The 27,430-nt window shown below is 43.3% G+C and overlaps 1 protein-coding gene across 1 annotated transcript; it reads right to left on the bottom strand.

Annotated features, from left to right (window-relative positions):
* Positions 1-103: 103 nt before the first annotated feature.
* Positions 104-24,888, bottom strand: nrbp2a (nuclear receptor binding protein 2a). Its single transcript, XM_048251949.1, has 18 exons — positions 24,172-24,888; positions 11,154-11,276; positions 10,759-10,860; positions 9,283-9,372; positions 8,370-8,410; positions 8,130-8,224; positions 7,884-7,907; positions 7,302-7,385; positions 6,462-6,517; positions 6,263-6,358; positions 5,981-6,113; positions 5,683-5,785; positions 4,899-4,949; positions 4,666-4,801; positions 2,976-3,029; positions 2,803-2,866; positions 2,508-2,563; positions 104-2,024 (listed from the first exon to the last, which is right to left on the bottom strand). Exons 1-18 carry the CDS (start codon positions 24,289-24,291, stop codon positions 1,926-1,928), a joined length of 1,527 nt encoding a protein of 508 aa, XP_048107906.1. The 5' UTR covers positions 24,292-24,888; the 3' UTR covers positions 104-1,925.
* Between the last annotated feature and the right edge of the window lie 2,542 nt (positions 24,889-27,430).

Raw genomic sequence — 27,430 nt, 5'->3', positions numbered from 1 at the left:
ATGTGGAGTATGAATTGATTTTTGGCGGACATTACACATGGCACCTTTAAAGTAAGAAGTATTTCATTTTTCTTTTGTTAGTAATAACACAAGCTTTTCACAATTGGTAATGAAAAAGGCTTCCACACAGCCAGTTTATTATGTTTTGTTCACATTTCTTAATATATAACAGCTTAGGCAGCTTCATTCATACAGGCATTTTGATATTGATAGAGTAGACATGGAGGCAATCACATGTGAATTCAAGGCTATTGCTGTTATTATTCACATTCAAGTTGCCCGTTTACTGTAATTTATTTTCATGATTCTGTCTTAGCGAGATACAAACATTTATCAAATAATACTCTGCTGAATGCGTTCAAAAAATAAACCCAGCTTTGGTTGACTTCCAAACAAGATGTTATTTGAAAATGAGCTGAAAGATGCCATGCACACCATGCCAACTCATGTCTTATATAAGTGTTATAGCAGTCATCATTCAACATGCAGTCTCGCTGACACTGGTACAGAGACACTGAAACTGGAAAGAAAAGAAAAAAAAAACACAAAGATTATTGTATTCAAGTTGCATTAAATACTGTATACCTCTAGGCCTACAGAGTGATTCAGGAAATCAACCTCTGGAAGGCTTTCTGCAGCAAAGGTTGTGTGAATGTATGTAGGTGTATTACAGTATTTCAGGGAAGTTTATGAAATACTTTCATAACATACTGTAGACGCACCAGTCAGGGTAGTGTAAACTGGGTAATTTTTTTTTTTTGTGCTAACAAAATAGAATGTAGTTATGCCATGTAGTTAGTCTCTCTCTCTCTCTCAACACAGATGAGTGATCCGTTTTTGTTTCCTCAAACTTTCAAGCTTTGTACATTACATTGTCTGTTTATACTGGTAATTGACCGTATCTTTTCAATTTTAGTGTATGGATGAGATGTATGATAATTCCAAGAGAAGTAAAAGTGAAGAGACAAACTTACAAAGTTTCTTTTTACCCCTCAGTAATGGACACCTGTTTGGGAAACTGTTCACTGTATATAGCTGGAAGCTGGATAATTATGTGTGCTGCACCCACAAGCCAGCAAGATTGGCAAATACAGATTTGACACATTCCTGTCTAACTGAGGCACTTAGTGCATTATATGATCTAATTACACACAGGGACAACAATCTGCATTTTAACGCTAAGTGTCTAATTCAGGTTTAGAGGGAAGTTAGGACTTGTGTACAGGACAGCACTGCCACAGAATTCCTGACCAAGACAAGTACATAAACAGAGATGCTAAAACAATGGCAGGATGACAAAAGTGTTGAGAGCTGAAAGCCATCCAGCCTTAAACATAATGCATTAAAAACAAAACATGTTTAATACGAGTAATGATATAGATTCAAATCTTGTCAATAGAACAGACATTTTAAGATGGCAAAAAGAGCTGCTCTGTTGGGACTAGTGAGCATTCATATTATTGGACCTTAAGCGTTCTTGCGCTGCCTTCCTGATGCTCTAACATCCGGTGCCTTCAGTCACTGGAGCAGAGCGGTTTCCCTGTCTTTGGCCATCTGGATGATAAAATGGATGCAACCAAAGATGAGAATTCAGAGAGAGTTGGACGGTTTTCAAAAACACATGAAACCCATTAAAAAAAAAAAAAAAAAAAAAAAAAAACAGGACCAATGAAATGTATGGAGTCATGTGGAATATTGCCTCTGTGGCATGGTGAGATAGCGGCTCAGTCCTCAGACCTCCCTCATGTAGTCCTCTGCCAGTTAGTTTCCTGAGGCGTCCGATAAGACCTCTTTGGAATGCCTTTGCTGTCTGTGCAGGAGTTGTGAGACTTGCCCAGTCTCCTCCTTACGTAGGAATGACACATAGTCCCCTCATTCTCTCTCTCCCATAAACTACACGTCCATGGTCCCATGCTGACAGTGTCTCAGTGGATCAGGGCCACCACTGGTGCAGCAGCAGAGGAGCTGTCCCAGTGTTTACCCAGCGCATCCTCCAGGAAGCCGGCCAGCTTCTCACAGTCCTCCTGCATAACAGAGGCATAGAACAAGACCATACGTAACTCTGGATAGCAGCTCTTAAGTGCACTGACCTTTTAAGTGGACTGCCTAAGTGGGTGCGTCCTAAAACTTCTAATGGTACTGCTCTGTGTTATAGAATGCATTTCACTGAATTAAGAGGCCCAGCCTTGGCTAAGCAGTCAGCTAGTACTCTTTCATTCACCTGCTGGCTCAGTGCCTTTAATGTTTCAGAAAAGTGCATTCGAATAAGAATGCGTCTGCTACTACAGTAGCCCAACAATATATGCTTGATTTAGGTTAAATTGCTAGGGTTGCCATCATGGAGCAGTAACTTTAGAGGTATTAAGATCCAGACAAATTGGTTTTCAAATCAGGGACAATTACAGTAACTGGATGACAGGAATTTCACAGATTTGAAAGCTGATCTCTGGTGTGTCTATAAGCAGACATGAATGGTTTCAGGAAACCTAAAAGGTTGGCCCTCTTACCTCACAAATGAATGCGTGATGAACAAGCTCGCTGGCCAAATCCCTTGGATTGTCCGCTGAGGGACATAATTATTTATCACATTAATTTTATATATGCAAAAGAATCTCTCAAATGTGTTGGAACTCTGACCACTAATGTCAGTCAAAGACTTGAAGATTACAACAGTGTATAGTTTTTTAGACTGCGGTATCACGTAATGTCCCGACTTGTATTCCTTGGAAACTTAAACATATATTACATCTCTGAAGTTCTCTTCCCACTAGAAAAAAAACAAGAATGACAAAAATCACTCACTGGGAAGAACATCACAACTGAGCTGGCGATGAAGCTTGTCATCCATCTTCAAAAATAGAGAGAGCTACAAACAAAGTTAAGAATATTTTTTTTTTAAGATTTGAAAAATCACTGTATTAATTGGTCATCTGGTCAAAGGGCACATACATGTGTATCAAAATGTGGCAACTCACATGACTTCTAGTTCCCTCCTCATTGGCTTCCAAATTACAGTGCATCTGAACGACCTAGGAGGCAAAAACAGCCACAGAGCCACAGATTAGGCAAAGCAAGTGGAACAGCCATAACTTTTACTCTACCGCACAACAGCACATCTGACATGTCCCTTCACAGAACAACCTTCTGGATCCAAATCAGTCTGGGTTCAAAAGCGGCCACTCTACCGAAACGGCTCTGCTGTCTGTAACAGAAGCCTTAAAAGAAGCCAGGGCGACCGCCGGTCATCAGTACTCATTCTGCTTGACTTATCGGCTGCCTTTGACACAGTTAATCACCGATCCTTCTCTCTATACTTTCGCTGACATGGGAATCTCCGGTTCTGCTCTCTCCTGGTTTGAATCCTACCTCACAGGACGCTCGTTTAACGTATCATGGCTTGGTCAGCTATCCGCACCTCACCATCTCACCACAGGGGTCCCCCAGGGCTCAGTGCTGGGCCCCCTCCTCTTTGCTATCTACACCACCTCCTTGGGACAGATTATCCGTTCACGGCTTCCTCATACCACTGCTATGCAGGCGACACACAGCTCTATCTGTCCTTTCCACCTGCGACCCCCTGGTTTCAGCACGGATCTCAGATTGCCTTTCAGACATAGCTACATGGATGAAGGCACACCACCTCCAGCTGAACCTCTCAAAGACTGAACTGCTGGTCATCCCAGCTAAACCTACCATACACCACGACATCAACATCAAATTTGACTCCTGTCTGTTTCACCGACCAGGACTGCAAGAAATCTAGGAGTTGTTCTCGATTAAACCAACTAAACTTCTCAGATCATGTTGCCTCAGTAAGCCCGGTCATGCCGTTTAGGAAAATCAGGACTTACTTGACTCAAGATGCTACCCAACTTCTGGTTCAGGCAATAGTCATCTCACGACTCGACTACTGCAATGCCCTCCTGACAGGTCTCCCAGCCTGTGCAGTGAAACCACTTCAGATGATCCAGAAGCCTGGTCTACAACCAACCCAAAAGGGCACATGTTACCCGCTGCTCATCCAGCTACACTGGCTACCTATGGCGGCCCGCATCAAATTCAAGTCTCTAACGCTTGCCTACAAAGTAGTCTCCGGTTCTGCTCCCACCTACTTGAATGCCCTCATACAGACTTTACACTACCTCCAGACCGCTGGGCCCTATGACTAACGACGCCTAGCTCTACCACCGCACGCTCAAGCCAATCCAAACTTTTTCTCATCTGTTGTTCCTCGTTGGTGGAACACACTGCCAGTTCCCAAGGGCAGGGACATCCTTTTCCACTTTCAAAAACTCCTGAAGACCCAGCTCTTTAGAGAACATCTACTCTCATAGCAACACTTACAACAAGTCTTACTGATCCTAGCACTCACCAGCCGCTTTTAAACTGACAAGTAACTGCTAAAAACAGCACTCACCGGCACTTATTCTTACTGTACTCTAATGTTTTTTTTTAAACTGTCCTAAAATTGTGAGAATTGTTCTAAAACTTACTGTTTACCATGTTGTTAGTCGCTTTGGTTAAAAAGCGTCAGCCAAATGTAATGTAATGTAATGTAATGTAATGTAATGATTTGTGTCATCTTCTCATACCCGTCTTATCTTTCTAATCCCTATTCATTACAACCTCAATTTAGTTTCACCAAGTCACGTTGACCTCATTCACCTTTCTGGTTTCGGTCTCCTGGGGTTCCGGGGTGGGCGTCTTCACCGTCTCCATGTGCTCCTGAGAAAGGGAGAGGGCACGGGGGATGGGGTGGGGTCTCTGGGACGCAAAGTTCATCAAAGGATAGATCCCATTTCTACACAAGTGAAAAAGATGTTAACTTCAGCGGCAGAGTACTTGCAACCAAATGCTTCATGACTTCCTTAGTTAGTTGCAATAGTATTGTCACTTACTTGACATCCTCTAAGAATTTGTCGAGCTCCAGAGGGGAAACATGAGAGTACCTTCAAGAGAACAAATTACCATGTGATGTGCACTCATTTGCATTCCTTCATCCAGTCATATAGTTATCAAGAGAACAATTACCATATGATGTGCAGTCATATAGTTATCAAGAGAACAATTACCATATGATGTGCACTCATATGCATTCCTTCATCCAGTCATATAGTTATCAAGAGAACAATTCCCATATGATGTGCAGTCATATAGTTATCAAGAGAACAATTACCATATGATGTGCACTCATATGCATTCCTTCATCCAGTCATATAGTTATCAAGAGAACAATTCCCATATGATGTGCACTCATATGCATTCCTTCATCCAGTCATATAGTTATCAAGAGAACAATTCCCATATGATGTGCACTCATATGCAATTACCATGTGATGTGGACTCATATGCATTCCTTCATCCAGTCATATAGTTATCAAGAGAACAATTAACCATGTAATGTGCACTCATATGCATTCCTTCATCCAGTCATATAGTTATCAAGAGAACAATTACCATGTGATGTGCACTCATATGCATTCCTTCATCCATTCATATAGTTATCAAGAGAACAATCACCATATGATGTGCACTCATATGCATTCCTTCATCCAGTCATATATTTATCAAGAGAACAATTACCATATGATGTGTACTCATATGCAATTACCATATGATGTGTACTCATATGCATTCCTTCATCCAGTCATATAGTTATTTATGGTGTTCAAAATCACTTACTTCAGCTGGACTCCTGGGCGATCACCATGATAAATTTCTGCCATTATACCATTTGGATCATAAGATTTAGTTTTTTCCTCCACACAGTTCTCTGGAAGCATGTCTAGACCAAAGTTGGTCAAAGTTACACACAAATATCAGGACATTGTATAATCAAACCAAATAATCAAGTAGATCTCTATTGGCAGAATCAAGTGGAGGGCATAAAGTACATTCACACAACAGTTAAGAATTCACTAGTCATTTCTGCCATCAGTAATGGCAGCCAGCATGTGGCCATCAGTCTCAGCATACTCACATTGATTGTTAATAAAGCAGTGGGCTGCAAGCAGTTTTAGGGAGTGCACTTCAAACAGAACCCTGTGGAACAGCAGGTCATGGGCAGTAGGCCTCATCTTAGGATCAGCATGCACACAAGACTGACTAAACTCCTACACACAACAGGACAGAGAAATCACACGCATGTCTGTTAAGCCACAAGACAGTCAACATCTCTTACAGTCAGTAAATTTCTGTGATGTGAAATGTCTTCTTTGTGATTGAGAGTATAGGCAAACCTACAATCTTTTACTCATCTTACCCTCATGAGAGGGTCTTCCAGGGACTCCCCAGCATAAGCTATGGCTTCTTTAGACACTGCAGTGTCCCCATTGGCTTGAATCTCCAAGACGGCCATCTACAGAAAGAAATTACAACTCAAAATCAATCTCTTATCTTCTGATCTTATTTTCATTACATGTACAATCAGGTAACTTAATAACCACAGAGCTGGCACTTACCTCCAAGGCACATATGCCAAAGGAGTATATGTCAATGGAGTAGTCATCCACAGAAACTAGATGGAGAAACCAGGGGGGTATAACCCAGTCAGCCTCATGTTACATCATTTGATGCAAATTACGGATGTAAGGTATACACAATATAATGGACAAACAATACGAATTTGCTGTAAGGTATGAATTTTGATAATAGCAGCATTCACAAACATGCACACTGAGATAATGCAATTTCGTCAATACCGGCAATTACATAATTGCATTTAAAAAAGGAGTTACTTTAGATTCCTCTGTGTGATGTGAGATATGTCCTATTCATAAGTCATATGGTTAAGAGTATAGTAATAGCAGTCATGCTGGTGCCATATCTGTGGTTCTCCCCTTCAGAGGAATTTATATTGAAATTTAAATAATGAAACCAATATGTAGTCATTACTGTTCTGTGCTTTAAATCAAAGTCAAAGTCAGCTTTATTGTCGATTCTTCACATGTTCCAGACATACAAAATTACACCGTGATGTAAATTTCAGGCCATAGCGCACAGCTCAAGTTCAAATGTCATTCAAGGCAACATATTTCAGTCGGTTTCGTACCGCAACCTGGCACAGCACAATGTGACTCCAAGCGCATAATGTAAAACACCAAGCATGAAACACAACAGAGGGGTACTCAGCAAGCATGAGTGAGTGAGTGAGGTCCTGGGTGGAAGGGAAACATGTGCAGAGGACAGATGGATAGAGAGAACGAGAAAAAGAGAGAAAGAGAGGGAAGAGGGAAAAGAACAGAGCGATAACAATCAGACAGACAAAACAAACTCAGGAAGAGAAGGAGACGGCTACTCACGGCCATACTCGGGAGCAAAGAAGTGCTGGTTCATCTGCTCGTCTCGATGCTGGTGCACGTTCCCGTGGATCGCCTCTGGGAACACTAAGGAAAAGACAGACGCACAGTTTTGATAAACATGCATGTGTGTGTGTGTGTGTGGTAAGTACTCACGCCAGTCTGTAAACCACAGTAAACACATTGTGAAACATATTCATAAGCCATTTGCGGCAGGAATGTACTCATAGAGGAAGAGCGCGGTCTTTTAATTAACCAAACAGTAAATAAGGCGCACACGGAATGGGATCACAAAGAGACATGCATGGGTACATCACTTGGTGGAAAGAGCGGTCACGACATAGAAGTTACAAAGGAAAAACAGAAGTTCACTAAACACCGAATTCAAGCATACTGACATTCCATTTGTCACATGGATTGAATAAGGGGTAACTGGGCAAGAAAAAAGTGTTCATCACAGACCCAAATGAGCTAATGATGTTTTCAACACACATTTCATGTCTAAATCAGTCCTCTGTGTGTAGACTGAAGCTCTTCATTGACAAATCATTAATGAAGTGATTCATAACAGAGAAAGATTCTCACCATTGACAAACAGCCTGTGCCAAACTGCAAACAGAAAAAGAGGGAGAGAGAGAGAGAAAAAGAGAGCATCACTGAACATTCAAATTACAAGCAAAGCATGTGACACCTATGAACTGGAATTGGATTAATTCTAATCTACTTCAGTCATAAATTATCATTTTTGATGAAGTACAACAAAGTGGGCAGTGGGTTTTACAAGTGGGTTCCATGTTTTAATGATTGTAGCTATGGCGTTTTTGTTCTTACCTGAACCAATTTTTATGAGTCCGTTGTGTTGTATGAAAATGGTATCACAAGTCAAGTTGCCATGGACAATCGGAGGATCACATGAGTGCAAATAACTGTTGAGGAAAGAAAACACACCGTATTAAGCCAATTTAATTTACAACACGGTATACACTATGTAACAGTGTATCACTATAAACTGCATTCAGTTGTTTAAATTGATTGGTTTAACTAACCAGCAATGAATGACATGACTCTTACCTCAATGCTGAGAGGATCTGCGTACACCACCGCTTCCAGGCCTGAGGAGGAACGCACAAGAACACACACAGGAAGAGTGAAATGAAAACAGGAGCATGAAGTCCAGCAGGAGGACATGGAGAGCAAGGGCAGAGGAAAAGGACAGAAGACAGCAGCACCAGATTACCGTACTCATCTGTATTTACCATTAAACACTGGAGGGCGCTGTAGACACAAAACAAGGACGGCAGTTTTGTGGGTTAGTTGAGATATGTTGATGTCAGAAACCACACTTCTGTGAGCTAGTCAGATTTTTCCCCTATTGTTACGTCACAGTAGGGGAAATTTGAATATTACTACGCCCAGATAGGCCCATATATGGCGCTGACTACCCAGCCCCATCTGAAAATTCCCACCCACTAAGTTAGGAGCTTCCTGTCGAAGATCCTCCATTTTGGTCGTAGCCTATCGTTTCCAACCAGCACCATGCGAAAGAGTATCAACTGTATCCAAACTTCTTTTACGCACCTGATATTTCTGTTTCAAGTATAGAAACAGAAACTCCCCAGGACACATCTCGTTCTTGTTGGCATATTTAAAGCAACACCAGAGCTTTTTGTACCTTAAAATAATGTTTCCAAAATCGTTTCAGTGGTTCATCAACTCGTAACAGGGTGAACGCCTGAGCGGCACTTCTGCATTCGCTTCGCGGCTCTCTATCAGCTATAACCGCACTATGTAAGTTTGCCAGATCGGGTAGCGGATCTGTAGTTCGCTGGAGTGAGACATAAGAAACTACAAATTTGACTTGCAACACATCATACATGTCGCCGCATGTTTGCAGGATCAGCTTCAGGGACATGCAACGTGCAACCCATAGGTCTATTTTGACTTGTTGAAATAAGTATAATATGGGACCTTTAATATATCTCACCTTCACATTCATAGTCTTGTGGTTTTTCTTGGTTTTCTTCAAAAACTGTTTAAGGCTTCCTGAGGACATGTACTCTGTGATAAATATCACCTGGAAGCAGAGAGTAAATTAAGTGATTTAGTGTGTGTGTGTGTGTGTGTGTGTGTGTGTGTGTGTGTGTGTCTGTCTTCATGTCCTCTCCTTATCCAGCCTGTCGGCAACTTAAGAACCATAAATGATTCCAAATAACTCTGAATCTTCACAACTCACTTCTGTTCTTAGAAATCACCTATGTACAGCACATGCCTTGTCAGCTCAGCCTTCACAGCCCACTTGTGCTGACAGGCAGTTTAACTGATAAAAGTCTGCAACCCTGAATGACATCATACATGCTTTACTCAAGAGTAAATGTTGAACTCAAAGGATTAGAGCTGTAACGATATGCGATTCAAAACCGAAATCGCGACACTCATATCCATGAAACTGTGTCATGGTGTGAAAAGGCAGAACCGCGAAACACCCTTTGTAGTGTTTTGCAGCTTACGCAGCCGTATAAGCAACACACATCTCCCGCTTTACTTACCGGTAGCCTACGTTGTCCAAAAGTAAATAAATAAATCATAATTTCATACCAAACTTTACCAAACAGTATAGAAGTAAACCCCCTCTCCTTGCCCCCTCGCTCTCCCGCTCCTGCTCAATGGACACGCGCGACTCGGCCAACACCAATGCAAATAAAAAAATTCACAATCGTGAAAGCAATGACGCATAGAAGACGACTAGCTAAATTACTATTAAATCCGCTTAGCAATAGCATCATTAGCATGCTGCACATATTTGTTTAAAACTCTTGCATTCAAGTTGACTGATCATCTCAATACCAATGTTTCCCAAAAGGGACTGTCCCAAAGAAGAACAAGTATTACCTTGAAACTTAAGCTAGCCAACTATGGTACTTTGTTTACAATATTTCCAGGCTTCAAGCAGACAGATGAATTAGAGGTAGAGTTGTAATAGAAATAGTAGGCCTAGGCTATAGGCTAATCTGCAAAAGTGTGCTGTCATAAATATCATACATTCAGTATTCTCTCTTTTTATATAAGGATCTAAAATAATATAGATATGTTATATTATATTGTAATCCTCTGATGTTCTAGGATAGGCTATTGAAATATTACTAAATAAAATGTCTAGCCCCCCCAAAAAAAAAATCGAGGTTTGTATCGAACCGTGGGTCAAATATCGTGATACAAACCGAACCGTATTGTTACAAACCGAACCGTATCGTTACAGCCCTACAAAGGATGCATGAAGACATAACTTAGACAAAGCACAATTTGAAATGTGCCCATATGTATATGATAAATGTGTGTGAGTGAAAGTATGTGTTAAAAGTGTAATTGAGTGAGTGACTGTGTGTGTGTGTGTGTGTGTGTATTTTGGAGGACCAGAGAATGTGTGTGCACGCGTGTATGGGCATGTATTTGGGCATCTCACCCGTGCGCGACTCTCCCTCATGTCCAGCCAGTATTTGTGGAACTTGACAATGTTGGGATGCTCCACCTGCATGAGGCTCTCAAACATCTCCCTGATCCTGTCCTGAGGCACACACACACAGAAAGAGAGAAAGAGAAAGAAAAAAAAAGTGTGATTCTAGAGATAAGGTCCATTTTAATTGGTACCTTGTGTTTTGAAGCACTAGGTGATTACCCCTTGAGCCAAATTTTGTCTTGAAAGCCTACCACACCTAACACACAGATACACACATACACGGACAGACAGACACTACAAATCTGCATTGATGCACTCTGGAGATAAAATGGAAGGGTCATTATTTGAAAGGCACATAATGGTAAATGGATTTTTTAAGAGGACGGAGGGCAGCGCTCTACCTCGTGAGACTTGAAGACCTTCTTATCGGAGAACTGGACCTCATTCCACACCACCTCCACCCCCTCCTCTGTGTCCATGGCCAGGGAGGCGCTCTCAATCCCGGGCACATTTCCTTGGCTGAGCTGGAGGCACACACACACACACACACACACACACACACACACACACACACACACACACACACACACACACACACACACACACACACACACTGGTGAAATAACAACAAGCAACATCGATATAGAAATACATTAATAGTAACACATAGGGGTACTCCGTACAGAGTTAATGCACATATTCAACATAATTTGAGCAAATGCAGAAATTGCACGTTTAAGTAGGCTATAGGTCAGGGAAAAATACTGGCCATTCAGTATGTCCACGCCACAACACACCACACCCACCCTGAGCGGTCTCCACCACCATGACACCACTCTGACGAGCACTAGCTCTGCATTCATGGAGGCACAACACACACAAGCAGATTCTCTTGCGATAAACAGTAACAGTAGTCAGCTGCCTATGTTGCAATGTAAACATGCACACCTACAATGACACTTTATTTGTTTTACAAACACCACCTAAACTCCAGACAGTTTTGTCTAGTTGAAAAAAAAGCTTTCCTTCTCATCTCAGGGAAAGAGAAGACAAGGCAGAGTTTCCAGCCACATGCTAACAAACCCCGGGGTGGTTTTGGAGCTGGTCTCGTGTCACACGCTCCCCACATGCAGAGACACAGCTGTTCTCCTTAAGGTTCACGCTGGACCTCAGTGGGTCTACGGCCACAGCACACTCACAAGAGCCTTCTCTCAGTGCTTTGCATTTAATGTACTTGCTCGGAGAACAAGATCAGACCAGGTCAGCGGAAAGAGAAAACAGCACTGGGAGAAAAAAGTTACACAAACAAACTGAAGGAGTGTGTATAAAAAGCCCAACAATGGTGAGAGACCAAGCATAGGGAGTCCTGCATAACCGAACAACAACGAAAAAACCCTGCTCAAAAATGACTGCCAACACGCTCTGTCAAATGAGTACCTCAAGTTTGTAAAGCGTACTGTTTTCACAACTCTGTTACCGACGGCAGTAGAGGAGGTCGTCCTCTTTGTGCCTGTTTGCAAGGCTTGATTACAGGGTTCTTGAGCCACGGGATGTATAATTAGTCTAGAAGAGCCACTGCGTCTAACACCGTCTCTCGACTGGCTGATCTTTAAAATAAATACATGTAAACAGTTTATTGCCAGGCCCTCAGCCGCAGGCCTGTTAGTGGTTAGCCCAACAGGACCGTGCTTCAGGGTTACTTAATGCTTGAAGAGAAGACTACTGCATCGGTTAATAAAGCCCCATGAATCTAAACCAGGCCCTTTCAGAGCGACACACACTGCACTGTGCCAGGCTTTTTAATCGTCCAGCTCAACACTGGCTAAAACGGTTTTGCTTGGCAGTAGATGTATGACAAAGATATCAACCAACCATGCTCAACCTACGGGGCTATGCGAGGCAGCTCCGTTTGGGCTTTATTAGCTTTTCTGCATGCTTGTTAATCTAGAGGGGAATATTTGCATAGCAGTGTAAAAGGAATTCACAGCAAAAGATTCTACTTCCTCTCCAGAACCAATGGGGAGCCCAGGGGCATCCCACAATGCAGTTAATCTGGGAATGAATCATGGGTAATGATAGTGATGAAAGTAAGGTCATGCCTGTCTAAGCGTCACATTACACAGAGACTTGTTTGAACAGAATGGGAACGAGATTAAACAGGAGCGAATGAATGCATATTGGAAGCTGACAACCTTCACTCTTTTTGACGTAAGTGACATAATTTCCATGTTAACCCCCGGTCCATCCAGTTCTGCGTTAACCCCCGGTCACTCCATTTCCATGCTAACCCCTGGTTGACACAGGTTGTCATGCATGCATAAATGTCTCTCTCTTGGCTCATGGACATGTGACCTGCTGTGCAGTTCCCCATGGTAAACAAACCCTCTAGGTTTCATTTCCTGCCTGAACACTGGCCCTTTCCTCACCACTACTGTATGGCCTCCGCCGTCATAGCCTCCAATTACATCTCAGGCATTATTTATGAGCCAGGCCTCCTCGCGCCACTCCCGGCCCCATCAGAGGCAGCCCACCCCTGCTTTATTACCTCCACGCGTGTGTGTGATATAGTGCACCTATCTCTCCACAGCACGTTAATCTGAGGACTCTGCCTCAGACCCCTGTGGTTTATCACATCGTGTTCCTCTCTGCAATCTCTGCAGACAGTATCTGTCACTCTGATCTGAAGCCAGTGAGCGCAATACCAAGAAACCTTCACGACCGCGAGGCCTCCTGCACAGGGAGGTGAGAATGTGCACAAACAAAAATGACAGAGCGAGGCATCCGCTGGACTGTGCCCCCTCAATCTGCTGACTAGCACTACAGTGTTAGGGTCAAAGAGGAGAGCCGAGTGAACTCCCGGAGCTGCTGCAGGGGGGGTTGCCCCCTCCCCCAGCATGAAGGCCAGGGGAAAGGTCAGCTGAAGGAGAGAACCCGAAATGAGCTGACCGGAAGGGGCTACAAGCTGTCCAGCAACTCAACAATCCTGCGGTCCTGTTTGTATTTTCAGAACAGCAATGGAACACTGTTACTGACTGCAATGGAAAAATTAATGGGGAGGCGTCAGACCCAACTTGGGGAAACAAATCCACCCTGTTAGCAGGGTTTCTCTTTTCCTGTGTGTGTGTGTGTGTGTGTGTGTGTGTGTGTGTGTGTGTGTGTGTGTGTGTACGCGCCTGCACGCACATGTGTCCAGAGGGCTTGACAAACTTCAGACAATACGAAACCACTTTGTGTCTCTACCTCAGACACATTCACAATGGAATAACAAAAATGTGTCACGGCATACCAAGCCACACGTTTGGATGAAAGGCCAGTTGCGAAAGCGCTCCAACAGGCAGAGCTGGAGGCATTTTTGCGCCTCTGGACTTTCCAGCTGCCATTCCACGTCCTCCAGGTTCAAACAGGAAGTGGAGTACCTCAAACATATAGCTGTGTTGGGTAATTTTGGGTTATCTAACCCAGGGGCCCGCCTGGGAAGCCACACTCCCTCAGTTCTCTCCAGCATTGAGAAGGAACTGTACACTACAGACCAACTATTCATTGGCTCTGATTTATAACCCAAAACAGTGAGGCTTTAGGGAAAAGGCATTTAAAACTCCCCTCAGTTGTGGTGGTGATTGTGTGAGTGAGTGTGTGTGTTTAAGGCAGGGACTCTGAGAAGAAGCTGGCAGGGGCTTACCCTACAGAACATAAGGAATTCAGTGAACGGCCAATCCCACCCGTAGATGTGTTGACTGGGAAAACAACGTTTCCTGAAAGGAGATGCTGGCTTAGAGCTAAAATAGCTGAAGCTTACAAGACAAGCAAGCGAGTCTGACAAACGCTCCAGACAGCCTGGATGAAACAACAACAACAATGATGCCTCTGATCACTCTGAAAACAAATACAGGCCTGCCCCACTCCCAACTGAGTTTCTATTTTTGAGCAGCACTAGAGCGCCACTGTTTGAGTAGGGACAGATTGGGCTCTTCTCAGGCTCCTGCTGCCAGCTGTGTGCTGTGTTGACAGAGTGGAGTGCTGATGGTGCTGGCTGCCCTGTTCTCATCTTATCCTGAGGGGAGTCCTGCAGCCCACACTGCCTCCTATACACAGTCCTGCCTCAGCCGTTTTATCGGGGCATCTACAAACCACTCTCATGCACAGTTTTAATGAGAACAAGAGCATGGGCTCAGGGAAATGACCTCTGTGTGTGTGTGTGTGTGTGTGTGTGTGTGTGTGGGACATAACATTGGTCTGATGGGGGAAAGAAAAGAAAGAGGGAGAAAGAGTGCAGTGAACTGAGAAAAATAAGAAAAGTTCATTGCACAGTAAAGATGGGTCTAGTGTCAGATCCTTTGTGCTGTAGTCTGCATTTGGCAACTGTCTGAGAGCTCAGCGTCTGGTTGGTGTGTGTGTGTGTGTGTGTGTGTGTGTGTGTCTGTCTGCGAGAGCTGCACGTTTTATCCTGAAACTGAGCTAATGTGACTCTGCGCTAAAAGCGCTCTCCCATCACACACAGCAAAGCCCCGAAAGGGAGGAGAGCTGCTGCCGCCTCCTCCTCCTCTGAGCATTGTAAGGGGGCGGTGGGCATTACATCACAGGCCTGCGAGCTGCACAGCACTGACATGTGAGCGCGTACCTCAGGCCCAGACAGAGAGGTGGGTGAGGGTGGTGGATGCTGCGTCTGGAAGACGGGGCCCAAAGGCACATTGCCCCGAACCTCTGTTCCTTGAACCCACGTGACCGTGAAACCAGCGGCACGAGGTAGAGGCTCTCGTCCACAGAGGGAGGACAGAGAGTTGGGCACTTGGGAGAGGTGTATGTATGTATATGTGTGTGTGTGTGTGTGTGTGTGTGTGTGTGTGAGATGGGGGTTGTGTGTGTGTGATTGGGGTGGGAGTGCAGCCTCCCCTTTCGGGACTTGTGAAACCGACGACGGCCCGGTCAGAAGAATGATGTCAGGCCGCTTGTTTTAGCCTGCCGTCCCACACGGTGTTAGTCACCACCGCAGGAGGGCCCGGGCGCCTGAATGACGTGCTTTGTGACAGGGCTGTGCGCGGGGAAGATTTGGGCAGACAGACAGGGAGCATTGTTCCCTCCGACCCCTCTCTTTTCCCCCAGCGCCCCACCGCACCACACCTCCCCAGCCCCATAACCATCAGCGATATCAGACTGCTGTATGCCGGGCATGTGATGCCAGGGACTCAGAGTTCTTTTCACTGAAAGTGGCAGCAGATAGGAGACCTTGTGCTGTATCTGTACACTACATGCCTTGGTGAGTTTCTCCTTTGGCTGCAGATCAGAAGCACGTTTGCAGCAGGAACAAAGTGGAGCGGCTCTTGGGCCCCCAATAAAGACTGAAGACAAACATGCGCTGGGAGTGGGAGTGGGTGTGGGTGGGTGGAGTTTTGTGAACGGGTGGCTGAAGGGGAGTTACACGTCGGACATGTTTTCCCTACATCTCGTCTATCCCAGAAGGGGAGGGAGAAAGCCCCTGTTAAAATAAATAAAAAACCCTGGCTCTCAGAGGACTAAATTTAGATGGACGACCATGTCGTTTTTTGTAATGTTAATGTAGTGTCTGAACTTCATTATTAATATGTGCATTTTCCACTGTACATGTGATGTGAAGCTTTTTTTATTCACCATATATATTGGTTCACTCTGCCTCAAAGTATTGGTGAAACCTTAAGGCGTGTTGCAATCACTGTGTGATTTTTGTTTTTAGGTGTGCTTGTATGCTGGGCATACTGTATACAACTTTCTTACTCTCTTATTTAAATACTACTGGGCTGTTGTGACAAGTAAATTTCCCAGCTGTGGGATCAATAAAGTCTTATCTTATCTTATGTTTGGACTATGCATTGCTTATCTTTAGGGGTGATAGATAGATAGATAGATAGATAGATAGATACTTTATTGATCCCCAGGGGAAATTCAAGGGTGGTGGGATTCCTTGTGGATCATGGAGGATGTTGTCATTTAACAATGTTAATTGTCTGATTTAACTGTGCCTACAGGAAGATCGCATAATTATCTTCTGAATCGGTTACTTCTTCTTAGCCTTAAATCAAATTAATAACAAATGCCTGAAATCCCACCCACTTCATTTAGATAGATTGCAAATCACTGAGCATGGTCCAAATTACATAGTGATTACAGATTAGGGATAGAAAAAAAGACAAGGATTTCTCTCTCCCAGTAGAAAAAATGAGCTTGGCTACAGGCTCTGTCTGGCTCTGGGAGTTACGTAACGTGTGCATCTCCCGTCACTTATGCATGGGAGAACAAACAACTGGATGAGTTCAAAAGCAGACCCGAAACATGTGCACACAGAGACAGACACACTCACACACATTAAATGCATGGAGCATCGGGCTAGCACAAGGGCTCAGTAATCCTGATGTCACGTTTCAACTGAAAGGGCCATCTGCTATGCGTTTCATCCAGTTCACTGGAAGTGGGTAAAGGTAGACCTGTTTAAAGGGACAGCACAGAATTAGAAATGTATGCTGCAGGGCATTTCAGAGCATTTCAGTCTGCAAACATGCATGAATCCACGTACAGATTTGATTTTTCAAGGCCTACAATAGTCACAGACTGGTTGAGCATAGTTTAGAAGACATCTGTAGTAAAGGCTTCTGACAGGAATAAAAAAGTATGGCGTTACACTGAACCTGGAGCTGGCACTTTCATTTTCTTCAAGACAGGATCCCGTCTTGTGGGATCACATGACTCCTTCAGACAGTCTGTAAAAGCATGTGAGCGAAACGACAATTAAGACTGTCATCAAGAAGCAATCTGCCGCTCAGAAATCCAGAGGATGGCAATCATTTCAGTCAACCTATTGCTGTCATATAGCTTCCCTGTTATTCTTTGCCTATGAATGGCTGCATTGTGCCAAGCGACTCGGGCAGCAAAGCTGATTATTCCAGCCATGGTGTGTGCAGCCATAGGAACGAGCCTTACACTGTTACAGCAGAGCTGTGTTTACCACTTTTATCTAATGTTTGGAATCCACCAGCATGGGATGGCTCGCCAACTTCTATGGATCCATTCGTTTTTTTGTCATTAATCATCTTCCTCAAAAAAAGAAGGGGTTACTCGGAGTCAAACAGTCACATTGGAGAGGTAAACAATCTCTTGTTTGAGTTGTGTTGAGCCATACAGGGCGTAGAGCATGCAGGCTGAGAGAGCCTCAGGCAAACACAGATGTAGGCATGTGGGTGGAGTCGCCCTTTGACACGGCACTGTCAATCTCATTCCCTATCTATAAGCCCAGAGACATGGACAAGAACACACGCACACACATACAACATACATGCATGCACACAGACACATGTTTGCATGCATGTACAGTATATGTACATGCCCAAAACATATGTGCATAAACACAGCCTGAATGGGATTGTTTACATCCAGCTGAAGCTTCACAAGCGGAAAGACAAAGTCTTTGGTGCACCAGCGGGGGGCCAGCAATGAAAGACAGAGTAAGGAGCATAACTCTACAATGAAGGGAGCAGATCCAAGAGGCCGCTGGAATGAAGGCGTCACCGTCCATCTCACACAGGCCCGGTCATGTCTTTGGCGATTTAGAGACGGCTGCTCTACTTTCACTCTTCAGCAGCTGGAGCCAAACGGATGCATGGGGTTCTACCATGTCCAATTAGAGCCGGTCAATATCCATTTATTGACATGACCTCACAAATGGGCACTTTCTGGGACTGCACCTAGCTGCGATGCTCAGCGGACCTGATTCTTTGAGAACATTGAACATTCCCAGCCTCGGCAGTCAAAAAGGAGCCATTTTATTACACTACCATGATGGACAAGGGGGGCTACCTTGATGAGACGGATTTGCTAGTGCAGGGCCTGGAGTCCCTGCTTACAGGAAGGCCTCTTCATAATCTAATACAGTGCTGTGACTGCAATGGATCACCCTCCTGAAGGTCACTTCTAGACTGTACTGTTCCTTAGTCGCTGCAGGCCAAAAAACACAGACAAAACAATACAGTTTGTCCAAAGAGAAAGGAAACAAACCTGGAAAATGGGAGGAAGAAAAATGCAGCCACATGGTCACATACAGCCACATGGTTCCAATATGTACTGCAGTCCACAATGGTATATTATGCCCTCTTCTCCACAAAGACAATACAGACACCAAGTTTTCCGGGTCTACCATAAAACCACAATGTTGTGCACAATGCACATCCCTCCAACTTCCTGGTGCCAAGCAGCCTTTGCATCATGGGTAAATGTACGAGGGTATTAGGAAGGGCTCTGCTGTCGATGTTACAGCAGCTGCAGGGAGGATGAAAGATAATGTCCAGGCCCAGAGCTGGGGAACCATGGGTGTGCACTCATAACAATCAGCCTTTTCTCAGAAATCAAGGAAGGGTCTCGCAACAGGAGAGGGGAGGTGGTCAAGAGAGAGAAAAAGACAGAGAGAGAGAGAAAGAAAGACAGAGAGAGAGAGAGAGAGAGAGAGAGAGAAAGAAAGACAGAGAGAGAGAGAGAGAGAGAGAAAGACAGAGAGAGAGAGAGATGCCAAATGGATGGCTTCATGTATAAAGACAGATGGATCGCGCTGATTTTTCTTTACACTGGCCACGAGCCAGAGTGAAATCTCCCTCACAGCTGAGTGCCTGAAAAGCCGCCGACTGTAAAAAAAAAAAAAGACCCTGCAAATTTAACATATGTTCCACAGCGAGGGTTGTTTGGGGTCACAACCCTAACTCACAAGGCGAGATTTAAAAAGCAACCTGTGTCTCCTCAGGTCACATAGAGCGTGGCCAGACAAACATCTGAACACACAGTTCAGGATTTCAGAGTGACTGCAATGCCTCAGTCAATGAAACTCGTACCACTTCTTGCAGCCTACAGTCTAAAGTTCCATGCACTGTTCTGAATGTTTAGTAAACTAAGATCTACAACTCACATAAAATCAATCAGGCAATTGATGCCATTCGCTGGCACTGAGTGGGATTGCTGTTGGCAACCTGGGTCCATATTCTGGATATGGACCCAGGTAGACTCACCAACAGCTTCATACACCAAGCTGTAAGGATGCTGAACTCTCTCCCTCCTCTCCCCCCTCCACCCTCAGCTACATAACATCCTGGACATTGGACCCACAATGGCCGCCTGCACTACTCCACTTGCACACTTGTACACTTTACAACTTGTTGTTGTGGTCCTGAAAACACAACACTTCTGCTGCTCTTACATAACTTGCACCACTATGCCACTTTCTTTATTACTCAGGTCAAACAGAACTACCCAAGCCTCTTATTGGCCTGACTTTGCACTAGTTTTTTATTGACTGTCTATGCACAATTTCAACAAAATTTTGCTGCTCTTATTTTTTCATTATTATATGTGCCCTCTTACTTACTTATTTACTTACTTTTTTGTTTACTTGAATGTTATGTTTGTCTGTGGACTTAAATTGGTAAAATATGTCTTGTCTTCACCGTGGGATAGTGAGAAACGTAATTTCGATCTCTTTGTATGTCTGGAACATGTGAAGAAATTGACAATAAAGCTGACTTTGACTTTGACTTTGGATTACACCCCTGTTCTGGTCAGCAATTGTTTAGGAGTGAGCTCAGAGGGGCCATCTCAGACTTCACAACTTAGCAGTCATCACTCACACCTCCTCAACGCTGGCAAGCTACTCAGCTAGCAGGCTGGCGAGGGATCTGTTCTCCTTAGTTATTTAACACAGAGCGACATGGTACAGCCCCCCTCAGTCATGCAGTGTTATTTAAGTAGTGCATTTAGAAAAGAATAAACGTCGCAGAGTAAGTGGTTTTAAACTATGCCTCAACTTCAAGCCCTTTATAGTGTCATTCTACTGTTTGGCTGCATCTATAGTAATACAAATATACTGGCCTCAGTGGTGGCTGGTGGCTTCATTTCTGGCACAGTAAGTCTGAAATGGAAGGTCTTCAAGTTGTTCATTTTATAGTGTTTTGGCATGAAAAGGAATGCTTTCATTGCTTTTATCCTGAAGTGGAAGCACTTCTACAAGCTCATGTTACATACTTTGGCCTATAATCAAATGCCTGACCTCTTTGGAAAGCTTAGACACTGTAGTTTCTTGAACAACAATCAGAATAGCTGTGGGAAGTACTGGCACAGAGGCTAGAATACTGTTTTATATTTTTGCCGGATAACAAATATCTCTGAACTGACCACCATTTCAGCCCTCTAGGTCACTTGAGATGACTTAGAAACACAACTGAGCCCTAGCACCAGGTCTTGTGAAGCTGTGTGCAAAAGTAGATCAATATAGAATAAAAAAAATGACTGTTTTGGACCATTATTTGCCAAGGTATACTCATGCGTTTTGTAAAATGCTCTATGGAAACTCCCCATAGGACTTTTGGGTTCCCAAAATGCACACTGACAATAAAAGGCTTACTGTGTGGCAAACTCTTGGTGTAGAAGCATAATCCTGGTCTCAAATGAAAGGTATCACTCTGAGGTTTCTTGTGGACTATTTAGATTGTATGTCAGGTGTTCTGATATAGACTGACTACACAAAATATGGAATTATTACAAAAAAAGTCTCTATTTTTGCATTTATTTTGTTTGTTCAATAGTTGTGTATAAGATAAACTATACATCTGTACAACTAATATTGGATAATACAACATGAAGATTCAATTTCTATGGATTCTTGTGAATATTTCAGTACCCAATATGTTGCATCTACATATGGTGCTGCAGCTACACTGCAGCCAGAAGTCAGAGTAGCACCAAAAGTGGAGGAGGGGGAGGGGGCATTTTGGATCAAATTTAATTGAGACATAATAAGATTAATCTGAAAATGTACAGCACTATACAGATTGTACATCAAAAAGTTGTCATTTTTGGATTCCCAAGAGTCAAAGCTTTGAAATGGTGTATAACATTACTATGCTACATAGCAATATGGTGCATACCATAAATTGATTTAGAATGTTGGGGAGGTGGGGGAGGGGAGTAAATGACCCGGTACTGGAACATGTTATGCATAACAGGTTTTAAGGAGGAAACATTTATTTGATTCAACAGAAAAAAAAACTTTTGTGCAAAGTTAATGAGCTGCACAGTATGGCTTTTGAAAATACATCTGATGTGATGCATCCGACTTATTATTTTACCTGAAGCTGAGTATTGTAATCCTGCCTGGGATGGTCCATTGACTGATACTACATGTGAAATGATTCATTAGATTAAAGTTCTCATACATAATAAAGCTGCAATATAAACAAGGTTGTGTCTGCACCCCAAACAGCGCAAGTATTTAGACAATAACATTAGTATACAGTAGCCTACATCAATTAAACAAAGAACTCAAGACATACCTCAATGACCCCTAAAACTTTGATGTCCTTCATAATGTTACAGGAGCCAAGAGAAGCATGAGTGATAGTTTCACCTCTCCCTTCCTCTCTTTCTGTCTCATTCTTAGGAGCCAGTCAAGCATCCAAATCTGGACAGAGATCACAGCTATGCTCAAATTCTACCGGGGTCTTGTGATGCCCTGACAAGTACCCAGGTGATGCTGCAGTTGAGGAGAAAAACAACAGCAGGCTGGTGACCGGGGGGTAGGCGGGTAGCCACACTGACATTTCACAGTGAACTAAGCTGTTACTAAAACCTGCCTAAAAGTTACAAACTAAAACAGATTCTACCACGTGACCTCATGGTAAACGTTCAGTTGGTATGTACAGGCTTTTTCATGTGAAGCCAAGCCAGCACATTTTAAGCTCCCCACCATTGGAATGTGTCACAATATAATATGTGAGACGTAACATCAGTGTCAGAACTGACAGGCAGGTACGGACGTGACACAGTGATGTGCTCAATACATGACTCATTTCACACGGTTGGGCTTGTCAGTCACATGCACACGGCACTATGTCTTTGGGAGCAGGACTCATTAAGTTTTTGGACAGATTGAGAATTCCTATAACTGCTCAGTTGTTGTGTAGTGTCCAATAGGGTAACTGACTTCAGGGCACCCTGACTCTAATAGCCTAACACTTGTTGATATTACAATATGGTAACAGAACCTGGGCAGAATTTTGGTATTTCCGCATTTTAGGTTATAGGCTGTCACTGTCAACTGAAGAGAGAAATTGTTGGATGAACACAGGTAGCTGGATTGTTTTATTGATCTTTCTTTTTGAGTTGCCCTCAGGAGCTTAACCAGAAATGCCAAGAATGAATGCTTCCACTGATATATTTTGCAGCACAAATTCAACATCTGCACGACATGTTTAACACAGGTATTCACTCCCATATTTCCTTGTTTAGCCATATGACACACACACACACACACACACACACACACACACACACACCCATGAATTACTAATAAAGTGAAAAGGGGAACTGCTCAGTGGAAAACATTAAGAACAAGTGTAGCTTTTCACTGTTGTTCTATAAGCAGGTCTGTCTTGCCCAACACCCGGCCCTCAGGCACCTTGTTTCGACACTGACTCAGTGTGGACTGGGCGAAACAGTGACGACTGTATTCCACTGGCAGGCTGTTTATGAGATAGGAAATGATTCAATGCCATGTTTAAATCCCCATGTCACCTTCCAACACCCCTGAGAAATGGATCTCTGCTAATATCAATTAGACTCATCTGAAGAATTCAAATTTCATAATGTCCTTATATTCAAAAGAAACGTGTGCATTCATGTAAGATTTACACAGATGAGCCATCCACTCCATGAAATACAAACTGCTCAGTTTACAAAACTGTGGTGGCATTTTGGAGAACTGCTTAGAAAGCAGGGAGCCCCTATTCTCCAGCTGTAGGCAAAACACACTTCAAGTAACAGAGGCAGAACATATGTGCTTCAAAAGATAAGATGGGATATTCCCTTAGTGAGTTATCGTTAACAAAAACTCAACTTCATGAGAGCTCAATAGCCTGTCAATTACATACTGAGAAACATCCCTGATAAGAAATATCTGAGGCAATTCTGTGGGCAAAAAGTTGAATTAATGCCTGTGCTTCGGTAAACAATTGTAAACTGAGCAAATCATGGGTGAGCATCGTCTAGCTGCAAAAGAGAGGAGGCTTGTTGCCTTGAAAACCTTGTTATGCCAAAAAGAGCATAGGCCACTAAAATATAGCTCGAGAAATCTAAAGGCGAGCCTCTTGGATTGGGCAGAATGGTATATGGGACACTTGGACTAGTGTTAGCAACTTTTCGTTCTTGCTTTCTTGGTTTTAATTAGGATTATTAATAACAGACACAAATATCCTCAACCGTAAAAGTGCCAATTCGACATACCGTGTCATCTTCTAATAACAAACATTAAAGTTGTCGCTGCATTGCCTCACAGTTTCCGCTGTGCTTGTGATCTTGAGCGTGAGCAGCATGAGGAAGGCTCGGATATTTGAATTCCGCACCATTCATCTTTGCACCTACCTGCTCCTTTCGCTTCTGCCAGCGTCCACAGGGGCTTTCCTCCAGGATTTCACTCTCATCCTCGCTCTCCTCCTCCTTGCCCCCGGACCCAGAAATCCTCTCAGGGACAGACATCGTCATTTTATCCTGACGTAGTGTATTTACTCGCCTAGTCCCTCTCGACAGAACTGCGCATCCAGATCTCCACTGTCTGTTTCACAACAACTGAGAAAATGCAAATCCTTGTTTCTTCAAATTTGGCCAAGGGCGCAGACTTTTCACCCTTAGAACCATAAGGTATCTGGGCTTAAGAAAAATGTAACGTTAGCATAACAAATACATACAAAAGCTATAACCTAGCTCAGGCTAGGCAACCCCTTCGAAGAAGAAGACTACTGTCACTTTGAGATCCTTGCGTGTGCCACAGTTTCACGATTCAGGAATCCTCGAAAAAAATTGTTACGCCATATGGAATCTGACCACGTGTTTAACACTATTTGCATTGCCGCTGCAAAGAACGTGAGCTACGTGCGAGGATGGTTTCACTACGATTTAGCATGGTTAAACAAACCCTATTCCTTTCGCGCCTGGACTAGCTTGGGATCATTTTATCTTCTTCCAGCTCTGTCCAAGCTCTGTCGGCTAAGTCAAACCATTACCGTAAATAACGAAATATACGCAGTCCATTAAAGCCACGTTAAGCATCGTCACCACACACTGATATGATTTTCAGTCCTTGAAATCACGAAACTACTAGCATCTTAACCAAATTGTTAACCAAACACGCTGTCTTATCATTATTAAACTATGCACTTGAAAATATTACAATGCGCAAGAGAACGCATTTCCTAGTAAGAAGGGTGTGAGTGGAGGGGTGTGGATAGAATGGAATTTCCCCATGCAAATATTTCTCAAGTGTATTGCGCATAATGATGGTAGGTTACAATCCTATTCTGTAAATTCAGTCACTGGTCGAGTTACGCACATTAAATAGCTTCGGAGTAAAAGAGGTAATTTCTCCCTCTCTCTCTCACACACACACACACACACAAACACACACACGTCCACTCTAGGAGCTTGTAGAAGTACCAGCCGATTGAAGAAAGCCGATAAAATAAAATAAAAAACATTTATTGTTTTTATTATTATTATTTAGATCACGTTACTAAATTAATATCCTCCTACAAATATGATTTATCTTGCCATTTTGTTTTTGAACTAAACATGTTTAAGAGTTGCAGAAATAGACCGATATAGGCCTACACTTGATTTGAGTTTGCTGTGCTGTAGCCTATGTGCAGAGTGCATCTGCAAGACAGCCACACCCCCATTAACATCCGAAACATCGATCAAAAGCGCCCTCTATTGAAAGCAGTAGGTCCACTTGAACTCAGCTCTGTGGTAGGTGGGTGGCGTGGGTGGTTCTTCTGTTCTGGCTTTGGAACTATGCGAATTAGGCCTAGGGGTGAAGGTGTGTATCTCTAGGCTAATTCAGGTTTTGGTATAGGCCTACTTTTAAGTGTAGCCTACTGGAGAATGCATTAACTTGCTCCATGTTACTCAAATAGTTCCATAAGCCTATCCCCCACCCAATTAGCGTAATATCAGGATTTGGTTTGTTTTGGGAGTTAGATTTTGGACCAGTGCAGCAATACAACCTCACTTTATGAGGGCTTTTTACTCAGCCTCAAGGTGGCTCGCAAGCACCTCATTTCATGATATCAAGGTGTATTTCTTTTTTTCCCCTTCCAGCTTTGTCTTTCAACACTGAAGGCATTAGTGACTCAAATGACAGAATGATTGTGCTTTTAAATGTATTACAGTGTGTTTCTGTGTATGTTAACTTGCCAATACTTGCAACATTTTAAACGTCCAACCGTTTAAATTCAGACTTGCCACCCCAATGTACTTCATACCACCCCAAAGGAAGCTTTTCACAGCTAGGCGAACACAATGAAAACACCAGACTTGGCAATTCATATCTGCAGTTTGCTTTTTATTGAATGTACTGATTAATCAAACACGGCATGTGACTCCGATGTGTATATAGAGTGCACTGTTGTCTGTGCCAACACCCTGTAATAGGAGACAGCATCCTCATTTGAAACCCTTGGACTGGGAGGAGTTCCACACCTCCTCTCCATCCCTCTCAATCACCAGGTTGCCGTCGTTGCGGAGATACATGCGGCACATCTTGAAGCCGCCGGACGCCTGGGTCTTGGTCTGCCACATCATCTTGTTGTCGCGCTTGTACATGGCGAAGTTGCAGTCGTCCTGCATGCAAAGGCGGTGGGCATCCCTCTGACCAGCTGTGTCAGACGACCACATCTGCCTCCAGCCGTAGATCACAAAGTTGCCATCGTCCTGCGGGCAAAAATCACATGGTTTAAATACACAGTGACAATTTCAAATGACACAAAATGTAGACTTCTTTCCTCAAAACTCCACTTGTGTTGAGTGAGTGTCTTTTGCTTTGCTAAGGTTTTCTTCATATTGAAATTGAAAACCTTACCTGGAAACAGGCTTTCCACTCATGGTTGTTGGACCAGAGGTAGTCTCCCTTGCGGAGCTCATCAAACTTGGACATGTAGTTCCTGCTCATGGTTCTGTGGAGTCAGTTCCAGAAAACAGAGATTTAGGCTGATATGTCTACACACAGACTAGTCTTGTCTTTTAAAAAAAATGTTAAGAACACATAATGGTATTACAACGGTATAACAATTAGAATTTAGAATAGTCTACAGTGTGCTCAACATGTTGGTATATTTCCACGTTGTTGGAAACATGAAAACATGACGACTGTAAACTGTGTGATAGGTTACTGAATTGTGGAATGAAGCCGTTATACAGCACATCATCATTTTCAGTGTTTTGTTTCGGTCCTAAAAGGTCGTATTGATGATGTCAAATTTCCCTCACAGGATCAAAAGAGTATATATACTCATACCGGTACTTATCCTGATTTCCCCATTTAGCATAATCCCTTCCCCAATTGACTGAGCAAGTGGACAAGCCCAAAAAAGGTAAAGTGCCATATTCCTTCTGCCTGTGCACAGGTTAATAAGCTGATTTACTGTCTGAAGAGTTGTGCTAATTAAGATCAGATGGTTTAGTGAAAAGTTGGAGGAAATGTGGTTGGAGTTTGCACCTCTGTGGAGAAGAGGCCCCCAAATAGGCACTGATATGAGTGCAGTGCACTTCCACTTTTAACATTCTCTATATTAGATTCCATTATTTTCAATACGACCCTGCGCACTACCATACCCACTCAGACTTTAAG

The sequence above is a fragment of the Alosa alosa genome, chromosome 1 (genome assembly GCF_017589495.1).
Source record: "Alosa alosa isolate M-15738 ecotype Scorff River chromosome 1, AALO_Geno_1.1, whole genome shotgun sequence".
NCBI classification, from domain to species: domain Eukaryota; kingdom Metazoa; phylum Chordata; class Actinopteri; order Clupeiformes; family Clupeidae; genus Alosa; species Alosa alosa.
The sequence above is the reverse complement of the archived record's forward strand: the minus strand, read 5'-3'. Positions and strand labels throughout refer to the sequence as shown.